The sequence below is a fragment of the Mobula hypostoma genome, chromosome 22 (assembly GCF_963921235.1).
Source record: "Mobula hypostoma chromosome 22, sMobHyp1.1, whole genome shotgun sequence".
NCBI lineage: Eukaryota > Metazoa > Chordata > Chondrichthyes > Myliobatiformes > Myliobatidae > Mobula > Mobula hypostoma.
Genome location: NC_086118.1, coordinates 56,624,031 through 56,636,237, shown reverse-complemented (window position 1 = coordinate 56,636,237; position 12,207 = coordinate 56,624,031). Strand labels below are relative to the sequence as shown.

The 12,207-nt window shown below is 46.0% G+C and overlaps 1 protein-coding gene across 1 annotated transcript in view; it reads left to right on the top strand.

The window, feature by feature from the left end:
• Nucleotides 1–12,207, top strand: part of wu:fj29h11 (uncharacterized) — a 160,580-nt gene that overhangs the window by 125,323 nt on the left and 23,050 nt on the right. The window contains exons 37-40 of the mRNA XM_063030715.1: nucleotides 1,565–1,781; nucleotides 7,086–7,257; nucleotides 8,461–8,587; nucleotides 11,332–11,406. Of these exons, the coding sequence (XP_062886785.1) occupies nucleotides 1,565–1,781; nucleotides 7,086–7,257; nucleotides 8,461–8,587; nucleotides 11,332–11,406 (591 nt within the window). The remainder of the gene's footprint in view (nucleotides 1–1,564; nucleotides 1,782–7,085; nucleotides 7,258–8,460; nucleotides 8,588–11,331; nucleotides 11,407–12,207) is intronic.

Below are 12,207 nucleotides of genomic sequence, written 5' to 3'. Positions count from 1 at the left end.
CGTTTGTCGGTCACTTGGCATCCTTCAAAAGGGGTTGTGGTCAGGTTCTTCCGATTAATTAGTGAGTGACTAACCCACATGCAGACGAAATGCTGCTGAGTCTCGTTCCTGTCTTACAACAGTTTAATAATTATTCATTTCACTGGGAACTGACTAAAACACTGGTGGTGGACGCCTGGAATGCACTGCCTGGCGTGGCGGGAGAGGCAAATACATTCGAGGCTTTTCAGAGTTGTTTGGATGGGCACGTGGATGTAGGGAAGATGGAGGGATATGGATGTGGTGTAAGTCGGAGGGATTAGTGTTTGGGTGTTTTTGATTCGCTTTTTACTGAACACACGGGTTTCCTCTCACTTCACAAAGACGTGGGTTAGGGTTAGTAGTAGGCATCTTACGTTAATGTTGCTAGCATGGCGAAACTTGCAGTCTGCACCGAGCACATGATCCGGCTGTTGGCTGCTACGCATTACCACGTTTCGATTTACTTGTGAGAAATAAAGCTAATCGTTACAAAACCTGGAGGCCTAAGTTCAGATCACACCAGGGCAGCCAAGAAATTCAAAGTTAGTTAACTTGATAAGTAAACCTGGAATTAAAATTTAAACTGGGTTCAGTTCCTGCCGCCGCCTGTAAGGAAGCACAATTCTTAGTCTGAAGATTGTGCTGGGGGCAGCCCACAAATGTCGCCACACTTCCAGCACCAACAAAGCATGCCCACAACTTGCTAACCCTGACCCGTACTGTATGTCTTTGGACTGTGGGAGGAAACCAGAGCACCCGGAGGAAACCCATGCGATCATGGGGAGAACGTACAAACTCCTTACAGACTGGTGTGGGAATTGACCCTGATCTCTGATCAGTGATTGCTAACTTTTCACCCTCTGCTCAGGTACCCATGTAGTATAAAGGAGTAAATCTATATTTAACCTATTTTTTTTAATACTGCAGTAACAATGTAGATAATTTGCTGTAATTGGACCTGAATCTATGACCACTTGCCACAGATGAGTACTCTGTCAGTTGATGTGGATGGCGGGGTGGAGATATGTTTCTACCAAAGGGGGTGTAAGGTGCTTCTTCCCTCTGTGGGCAAGGTATAGCACCTTCTTCGCCCCCCGCGAACAGGGTCACGTGAAGCCATGGGAGCAGGTGGTGGATGGTCGTATGAGCAGCTGGTTCATATCACAAGTCCTGGTTATGCGACCACTGATGCCAGGTAGACAATCTCTGATAATGGCCAGGGTCACCCATCTTGTAAAGACACTGTGCCCAGAAGACAGCAATGGCAAACCACTTCTGTAGAAAAATTTGCCAAGAACAAATATTGTCAAAGACCATGATCGCCCACGTCATACGAAACGCCACATGGTGATGTCACTTGGTAGAGACCCCATTACTGATAAATGTCACAGAACTGGGCAACAAATCCATTAAAGTGTTTTCCTCATTTATAAATGTAAATGGAGCAGATTTAAGATTTATTTATGTTTTGGATTAATGTAATGTGTACTGACCTAAAATTATGTTGTCTTTCCTTTGGATCACGAACAATAATATTTTTTAGGTATTAAAACCTCCATAACTGTGGAGATGATGTTGAACCACTTCAAGCTGTGGTGCGTGAAAAGTCCGCCAAGTGAATCTGGTGAACTGGTGGGTGCAGAATTCCGCACAACAGCGGACCATATCTACAGGGTGTATGACTACTTGGGAAGAAACTGCAGTCACAATCAGCTGAAAGAGATGTTTGAACGCTACCCAGCTGTGTTTGTGTCCAACAGGTATCTACACCCCCTTCTCTTTACCACAAGGCTTGTTAAACCCCCGAGGTCTGGAGGATATGTTTAGAATGCTGTTTGAAGCTTTTAAGACCATAAGACTGTAAGATATAGAAGCAGAATTAGGCCATTTAGCCCATCGAGTCCACTCCGCCATTTCATCATGGCTGATCTAAGTTTCCTCTCAGCCCCAGTCTCCTGCTTGCCTTACATATCGTTTCATGCTCTGACTAATCAAGAATCTATCAACCTTTGCCTTAAATATACATAAAGATGTGGGCTCCACAGATCCACTATTCTCTGGCTAAAGAAATTCTTCCTCATCTTCGTTCTAAAAGGACGCCCCTCTATTCTGAGGCTGTCCCCTCTGGTCTTAGATTCTCCCACTGTAGGAAACACATCCATTCTATCAAGGCCTTTCAGCATTCAATAGGTTTCAATGAGGTCACCCCTCATTCTTCTGAATTCTCGTGAATACAGACCCTAAGCCATCAAAAGCTCCTTGTATGACAAGCCATCCTGGAATCATTTTTGTGAACCTCCTTTGAACCGTCTCCAGTTTCAGCACATCCTTTCTAAGTTAAGGGGCCCAAACCTGCTTACAATACTCCAAGTGAGACCTCCCCAGTGCTTTATAAAGTTTCAACATTACATCCTTGCTTTTATATTCTAGTCCTCTTGAAATGAATGCTAACATTGCATTTGCCTTCCTTGCTACAGACTCAACCTGCAAATTAACCTTTACGGAATCCTGCACATGGACTCCCGAGTCCCTTTGCATCTCAGTTTTTTGTATTTTCTCTCCATTTAGAAAATAGTCAACTCTTTCATTTCTTCTACCAAAATGCATAATCATACACTCCCTGACGTTGTATTCCATCTGCCATTTCAGTGCCCATTCTCCTAATCTACCCAAGTTCTTCTGTAGCCTCATTACTTCCTCAAAACTACCTGCCTCTCCACCTATCTTCATATAGTCTGCAGACTTTGCAACGAAGCCATCAATTCCATCATCCAAATCATTGACATATAATATAAAAAGAATTGGTCCCAACATAGACCACTATGGAATACACCAGTCACTGACAGCCAATCAGAAAAGGCTCCCTTTATTCTCATTCTTTGCCTCCTTCCAATCTGCCACTGCTGTGTCCATGCTAGAATCTTTATTCTAATACCATGGCGTCGTAGCTGGTTAGGCAGCCTCACGTGTGGTTCCTTATCGAAGACCTTTTGAAAATCCAAATGCACAACATCAACCGATTCTCCTTTGTCTATCCTGCTTGTTGTTACTTCAAAGAATTCCAACAGATTTGTCAGGCAAGATTTCCCCTCGAGGAAACCATGCTGACTACAGCCTATTTTATCATGTGCCTCCATGTACCCAGATCTCATCCTTAATAATCAACTCCAACATCTTCCCAACCACTGAAGCCAGACTAAGTGGCCTATAGTTTCCCTTCTTCTGCCTTTCTGCCTTCTTGAAGAGTGGAAGAGTGACATTTGCAATTTTTCAGTCTTCCGGAACAATTCTGGAATCTAGTGATTCTTGAAAGATCATTACTGATGCCTCCACGATCTCTTTAGCCTCCTCCTCCAGGTGACTTATCTACCTTCAGACCTTTCAGTTTCCCAAGAAGCCTGTCTAGTTATGGTAACTTCACCCACTTCATGACCCCTGACACCTGGAACTTCCATCATACTGCTAGTGTCTTCCACAGTGAAGACTGATGCAAAACACTCATTCAGTTCTTCCGCTATTTATTGTCCCCCATTACTACCTCTCCAGCATCATTTTCCAGTGGTCCAATATTCACTCTCACCTCTCTTTTACACTATGTATCTGAAGAAACTCTTGTTATCCTCTTTAATGTTATTGGCTAGCTTACTTCCATATTCCATCTTTATCTCCTTAATGACTTTTTTAGTTGCCTTCTGTTGGTTTTTAAAAGGTTTCTGAACCTCTCCCACTAATCTTTGCTGTATTATACACCCTCTCTTTGGTTTTTATGTTGGCTTTGATTTCTCTTGTTAGCCATGGTTGTGTCATCTTTTCTTTAGAATACTTCTTCCTCTTTGGGAAGTATACATCCTGTCCCTTCTGAATTGCTTCCAGAAATTCCAACCATTGCTGCTCTGCCATTGTCCCTGCCAGTGTTCTCTTCCAGTGAATTTACTAAGAACTCGTACCTGAATAAAATATTTCATTTTGATAAAATGAAAAAAAGGTCCAGATGAAAAATACCAGCAGTGCTAAGTTTATTATGAGGAATTGCAGAATGGACACGACACAGACTCTGTAAGCCCCCAGTGACTCAAGTGAGAATGATAGTGATGAAACTATAAGATTGACAGTTAGGTCACAGCTTGCTCCCATAGCTACAGAGGAGATGTCAGGGTAAGGTTTTTACGCAGAGAGCGGTGAGTGTGTGGAATGGGCTGCCGGCAACGGTGGTGGAGGCAGATACGATAGGGTCTTTTAAGAGACTTTTGGATAGGTACATGGAGTTTAGAAAAATAGAGGAAATTTCTAAAGTAAGTACATGTTTGGCACAGCATTCTGGGCCAAAGGGCCTGTGTTGTGCTGTACGTTTTCTATGTTTCTATGAATTTTGGCCAACTCCCCTCTCATGCCTCTGTAATTCCCTTTACTCCACTGTAATACTGATACATCTGACTTTAGCTTCTCCTTCTCAAATTTCAGGGTGAATTTGATCATATTATGATCACTTGCCCCTAAGGGTTCTTTTACCATAAGCTGTCTAATCAAATCTGGTTCACTGCACAAAACCCAATCCAGAATAGCTGATCTAGAAATTCCCCCTCCTGATTTTCCTAATCTACTGCACATTGAAATCCCCCTATGATTATTGTAACATTGCCCTTTTGGTATGCATTTTCTATCTGCCGCTTCCTTACTACTGTTTGGGGGGTCTGTATACAACTCCCATCAGAGTCTTTTTACCCTTGCAGTTCCTTAGCTCTATCCACAATGATTCAACACCTTCTGACCCTATGTCACCTCTCTCTAATGATTTGATTTCATTTTTTACCAACAGAGCAACACCACACCCCTGCCTTCCTGCCTGTCCTTTTGATACAGTGTGTATCTTTGCACATTAAGCTCCCAGCTATAATCTTTCAGCCATGACTCTGTGATGCCTACAACATTATGCATGCCAGTCTGCAACTTTGCTGCAAGTTCATCTACCTTATTCCGTTTACTGCATACATTCAGTAAGAACACCTCAATCCTATATTCGCCCTTTTCAATTTTGTCGCACCGTGCTCAATCTTTTGATTCCACACTTTGTCTGAGGTCTTACCAACATCTGTCTCCACAACCTCTCCACGATCTGTTCTGGCATTCGGGTTCCCTTCCCCTGCAACTGTAGCTTAAACCCCACCGTGCAGCGTAAACAAACCTTCCCGTTTGGATAGTCGTCCCCCTCCTGTTCGGGTGCAAACCATCCCTTCTATACAGGTCCCACCTTCCCTGAAGAGAGCCCAATGATTCAAAAACATTATGCCTTCCCTCCTACACCAACTCCTTAGCCACGTACTAAACTATAATCTTCCTCCTCTGGCCTCACTAGCACATGGTATAGGCAGCAATCCTAAGATCACAACCCTGGAGGTCCTGCCCTTTAACTTGGCACCTAACTCCCTATGCAGAGCCTCAGCACTCGTTCTACCCATGTCATTGGTACCTACATGGACCACAACCTCCAGTTGTTCACCCTCCCACTTAAGAATGCTGAGGACTCGATCTAGGATGTCCTGGACCCTGGCACCTGGGAGGCAACATACCATCCGGGAATCTTGTTCTCGCCCACAGAACCTCCTGTCCATTCCCCTAACTAATGAATCACCTATCATCACAGTGTGCCTTTTCTTCTCCCTTCCCTCCTGAGTCACAGGAGGACTGAGTGCCAGAGAACCTATTCTAACCTACTCTAAGATCAATCTAACCCTTCCCTCCTAACATAGATCTCCATTTCAATCTCATCTATGTGCCTATCTAAGAGTTTCTTAAATGTCCCTAATAGTTGCCTCTGTCAATGCCCCTGTACCCACCACTCTCTGGGTAAAAATTAAAAATCTATTTCTGATGTCCCCTCCTATAACTTTCCTCCAATCACCTTACAATTAAGCCCTCTCATATTAGCCATTTTCCGCCCTGTAAAAAGTCTCCGACTGTCCAGTCCATAAGCACCTCTTATCATCTTGTACACCTCTCATTCTGTTTTGCTGCAAAGAGAAAAGCCCCAGCTCGCTCGACCGGTCCTGGTAAGACATGCTCTCTAATCCCGGCAGCATCCTGGTAAATCTCCTCAGCACCCTCTCTAATCCCGGCAGCATCCTGGTGAATCTCCTCTGCACCCTCTCTAATCCCGGCAGCATCCTGGTGAATCTCCTCTGCACCCTCTCTAATCCCAGCAGCATCCTGGTAAATCTCCTCAGCACCCTCTCTAATCCCAGCAGCATCCTGGTAAATCTCCTCTGCACCCTCTCTAATCCCAGCAGCATCCTGGTAAATCTCCTCTGCACCCTCTCTAATCCCGGCAGCATCCTGGTAAATCTCCTCTGCACTCTCTCTAATCCCGGCAGCATCCTGGTAAATCTCCTCTGCACCCTCTCTAATCCCAGCAGCATCCTGGTAAATCTCCTCTGCACCCTCTCTAATCCCGGCAGCATCCTGGTGAATCTCCTCTGCACCCTCTCTAATCCAGGCAGCATCCTGGTAAATCTCCTCAGCACCCTCTCTAATCCAGGCAGCATCCTGGTAAATCTCCTCTGCACCCTCTCTAATCCAGGCAGCATCCTGGTAAATCTCCTCTGCACCCTCTCTAATCCAGGCAGCATCCTGGTAAATCTCCTCTGCACCCTCTCTGATCCAGACAGCATCCTGGTAAATCTCCTCTGCACCCTCTCTAATCCAGGCAGCATCCTGGTAAATCTCCTCTGCACCCTCTCTAATCCAGGCAGCATCCTGGTAAATCTCCTCTGCACCCTCTCTAATCCAGGCAGCATCCTGATAAATCTCCTCAGCACCCTCTCTAATCCCGGCAGCATCCTGGTGAATCTCCTCTGCACCCTCTCTAATCCAGGCAGCATCCTGGTAAATCTCCTCAGCACCCTCTCTAATCCAGGCAGCATCCTGGTAAATCTCCTCAGCACCCACACCCTTCCTATAAATGAAGTGACCAGACCTGAACACACTACTCCCAAGTGTGGTCCTTAGTGAAGGATTTATGTGCCTGTGTAAAATTGTGGTGTCATTTAAAACTTGACTCTGTTTTGAAGCAGTGAAAGTGGAAAATTCTACCACCTGAAAGAGGTATGTTGGAATGATCCAACTAGAATGTTCCTGCGCTACAAAGACAAAATCCGCGAAGCGGGAGGGTCATTCCAGGAACCGCGTCTACTTGCTCCATTTTATGGTCTAAGGGAAGACCTGAAGGATCTGTTTCAAAAGGTATTCTTTGCACCAGATATCTCAGTTTGTGGCCACCTCTGCCTCTTTTTCTAGGCATCTGCTAGTCTCATGAGATTTGTGCCTTGGAGGGTTTCCAGGGCGCAGGCCTGGGCAAGGTTGTATGGAAGACCAGCAGTTGCCCATGCGGCAAGTCTCCCCTCTCCACGCCACCGATGTTGTCCAAGGGAAGGGCATTAGGACCCATACAACTTGGCACCAGTGTCGTCGCAGAGCAATGTGCGATTAAGTGCCTTGCTCAAGGACACAACACGCTGCTTGAACTAGCGACCTTCAGATCACTAGACGAATGCCTTAACCACTTGGCCACGTGCCAACACCTCTGCCTTTACTGCAAATTAAATGACCTAGGAAGTTTGGGGGCTCTCTTTATGGGGAGCAATCCTTGCTTCTAACAGTGGGACAGTAACGAGGCGATTAGCGCATCACGTTACAGCGCCGGCTGTAAGATCGGAGTTCGATTCTAGCCGCTGTCTGTAAGGAGTTTGTACGTTCTTCTTGTGACCGTGTGGGTTTCCTCTGGGTGCTCCAGTTCCTCCCCCCCCCCCACATTCCGTAGACGTACAGGTTGGTAGGTTAATTGGACAGTGCGGGCCAAAAGAGCCTGCTACCATGCTGGATATCTAAATAACAACCTCAAGGATGGTTCCTGCTTGGGGAAATTTCCGGCAAAATGCTAAATCTTTTAAATGGCTGTAATCTTGGTGACCTTTGCCTTGTCGTTTGGGTGTGAGGCTGGGTGAGACTGTGAGGAAGAGGAGACTGATGGTTCTAGCTGAACCAGAACCGGACTTCCTGGTGTATATCTAGTTCACTGCCTGCGAGGAGCTTGTACATTATCCCGGTGACCATGTGGGTTTCCTCCAGGAGCTCCGCATTCCTGCCACAGCCCAAAGATGTACAGGTTAAGGATAGTGAGGTGTGGCCTGCACAGGGGAGCTCAATATCTTGCAAACTGTGGCACATCAGGAAGTACCACATCCCATTAGTGCTGCACGAAATGTCATTGTCAGCTTTAGCACTTAACCGAGTATTGAACCAACCGTATTCTAACTTGGAGGGAGACGATTTTCTGTGTCAATGACTTCTGTAACTTTTGCCTCTGGAAATAGCCTGTATGTTCTGTTCTCATGATGTTTCCTGTCAGAGTCCGTATTCAGTGTGATTAATTTGCTTCAATTATAGAGTCTGAATGTAGAGAAAATACCATCTATGCGACACTATGTAGACCTGCTTGTATTGATATGTGGTACGATGTCGTTGCCTGAAAATTCTGTCCTGCATGATGTGTCTGTGATTTATGCAATTCTAGGTAAGTGATTTTGCAAAACCTAAAGTTTGTTTTACTTTTCTCCCCCATTAGAGAAAAACTGACAGACTTAAGTTAACTGATTTTCTCTTCTGACCTACCACTTGAGTTAGATATTGTAACAAATTTAACCTTTGTCACCCTGAGTAACTACCCATAATTCAAGCTTGTCCACACTAAATAATGCGTTGCAGAGGTCACGTCCTGGATGACATCTGCTGGGCTTTGGCAAAATACTGCAATTGGAATAGGTGTATTTTTGTCACATGTACCGAGACACAGTGACGAGCTTATTGTACAAGAAGTCTGTCCAAGAGTCTGTTTACAGCAGCATAGAAGCTCTCCTTGAGCCTGGTGGTACGGCTTTCACTCCTTAAATGGTTAACTCTCCGCTGAAAGAAAACGTTAAGACAGTTCAAAAGTTCTTTGCTTAAAAGGAAATTACAGGCTGCTGATTGCAGTGAGAGTAAGTCAGAAGAGGTATATTTAGAAGTTTGGATCAAGAGAGCCCACCAAAGCCTCTATTCTCTGCGGAGACTTAAGAGAGCTGGACTACGCTCATCTATACTTGCATCCTTCTACAGATCTGCAGTAGAGAACATTCTCACTTGCTGCCTCACTGCATGGTATGGAAAACACCCTGCAGCAGACAGGCAGGCTCCAGAATGGGTAGGCAAAACTGCCCAACACATCACTGGCACCAGACTACCCACCACCAAGGGCACCTATCTAGAAAGATGCCAGAAAAAAGGCCAGTAACATCAGGAAGGATCCCACTTGCCCTGCTCGTGGACTGTTTGTCCCACTCCCATCAGGGAGGGAGCTACGTAGCATCCACGCCGGGACCGCCAGACACAGTGCTCGGGGAAAGTAACTGTCTCTAAGGCAGATCAATAGCCCCCCCCCACACACCAACCTAACCCACCCCAACAGCACTCCTTTATCATTTCCTGTCAGAACCACCTCATATACTGACACTCCCTGTGCCTAGCACCACTTTATGGACTTACAATCAGTGTATGTATCCAGGTTAACACGTTTTTATTGTTAGGTTCTTTATCTTATTGTGTTTGTTTTTGTACTCTGTTGGATCCGGAGTAAGAATTATAAGATCATAGAACATAGGAGCAGAATTCGGCCATTCAGCCCATCGGGTTTGGTGCGCCATTCAATCATGGCTGATGCTTTTTCTCCCTCCTTAGCCCCTCTCCCCGTAACCTTTGATGCTGTGGCCAGACAAGAACCTAGCAATCTCCACCTTAAATACACCCAACGACCTGGCCTCCGCAGCTGCCTGTGGTAACAAATTCCACAAATTCACCACCCTGTGGCTAAAGAGATTCAGATTCAGAATCAGAATCACGTTTATTATCCCCGGCATGTGACCTGAAGTTTCTCCGCATCTCTGTTTTAGATGGATGTCCCTCTCTCCTGAGGCTGTGTCCTCTTGTCCTGGACTCTCCCACATGGAAAATGTCCTTCCATGTCTACTGTGTCTAGGCCTTTCAACATTCGACAGGTTTCAATGAGATTCCCCCCCTATCCTTCTGAATTCCAGCGAGTACAGACCCAGAGCCATCAAACATTTCTCGTACGATAACCCTTTCATTCCCGGAATCATCCTTGTGAACCTCCTCTGAATCCTCTCCCATGCCAGCACCTCTTTTCTTCGATAATTTTGTTTTCCTTTACACTTGCGTACTTGAAATGACTTCAAACAATTTTGAATCTTGATTATTTTACAAGGTCAGGCAACTCTTAGCACAGCTGTCAGCTTACCACAATGGCAGCACCAGAGGCCCAGGTTCAGTTCCTGTCACTGGGAATTTTACGTACTCTCCCTGTGACCGGGTGAGTTGCCTCCCACGTTCCAATGCTGTATGGGTTAGGGTTAGTAAATTGTGGGCATTCAGTGTTGGAGCCCAGCACATTTCTCACTGGTTTGATTTGATGCCTTTTCACTGAGCGAGGCCCCCTGTTGTTCACGGTCGAGTGTGGATGTTGCATCCCAGCTCTCTACGCGGTACACAAGCAGAGCAAGCTGTTGTCTACGCAGCAGGCTTCCCCTCTCCATGCAGCCGGTGAATGCAAAGGCACGGGAGAGGCCGATACAGTTTGGCACCAGTTGTGTCTCAGGAGATGCCAGTCAGTGTAGGACTGCCTTAGGGACGCCAGCTCTGGATTTTCCCTGGGGATTCCCTGGGCCTTCCCCATGAGATAAGGCAGTGGGAGGTTTGCGATCAGAGTTTGACTTCTCCTAGGTTGAGCTTTCAACCACGGCTGACAAGCCCCACCTACCCTAAGTGACTTGTTTTAAGGCGCCAGTAACCCACCTTTGCCCCTTCTGTTTGTAGAAACGGTTCTGCTGGGCGTAATAGCTAAGCCACACGTGAAAGCCAGGAGCCGGACTTGGTTGTTAGAGTCTACTGGAGATGCACTCCATTGGGGACATTTAATTGGTAGTGGGAGATTATCCGCACCTCCTATCCCCTCTGGCCATAACAACCTTAAGTAACCGCATTTCCCCGCTGCATCTTTTGATATACATATGACAAATAAAGCTAATCATTTTAAAAAATTTCATTTATATTCAATATTAAACTGGCCTATGCATCGTGTAATTTACATAAAGGTTACCTCAGTTACGTAGGGGTTCTTTTGTCTCCCCAGATAAAAAGCTATTCTGTTGTGCGTGAGCAGCCCGACCAGCCATTTCATTGTCATTTCTGTTCTTTGTCTGCCTACAGCTGAGAAGTGCTGCAAGTATAACGACTTTGATGACTCAGTCGAACTTATATCCCGCTACTGCCAGACACTGAAAGGCAAGTACTGCATCTTGATTCTACAGGGAGGAAAGTAGATATCAGTATATACATAGTAGAACAGTACAGCAACGTACAGTGCTGTTCCTTCAGCCCACAATGTTGTACTAGCCCTTTAACCTACTCTAAGGTCAATCTAACCCTTCCCTCTCACGTAGGCCTCCATTTTTCTATCATCTGCGTGGCTATCCAAGAGACTATTAAATACCCCTGACGTATCTGCCTCTACCACCCACCCCTGGTAAGGTGTTGCACACACCCACCAAATTCTTTTTTTAAAAAAACACCCGACACCCCCCTCTCCAATCATAACTCCTTTGTGCATCTGTCCCTCTCCACTGTTCTTGCTACTGGCACTTGTCGTTGCAAACGGAACAAGTGCCAAACAACCTCCCTCACTACCACTCAGGGCCCCAGACAGTCCTTCCTGTTGAGGTGACACTTCACCTGTGAGCCTGTGGGTGTCATCTACTGTAACCGGTGCTCCCAGTGTGGCCTCCCGTATATCAGCGAGACCCAACATGGATTGGGAGACTGCTTTGCCAAGCACCTACACTCCATCTGCCAGATAAAGTGGTATCTCCTGGTGGCCACCCATTTTAATTCTACTTTCCATTCCCATTCTGACATGTCACTCCTTGGCCTCCTCTACTACCACACACAGTTTGGAGGAGCAACACCTCATACTCCATCTGAGTAGCCTCCAACCTGACGGCATGAACATCGATTTCTCCAACTTCCAGTAATGGCACACACACCCCCGTTCACCATTCCCCATTCCCATTTCCCCTCTCTCACCTT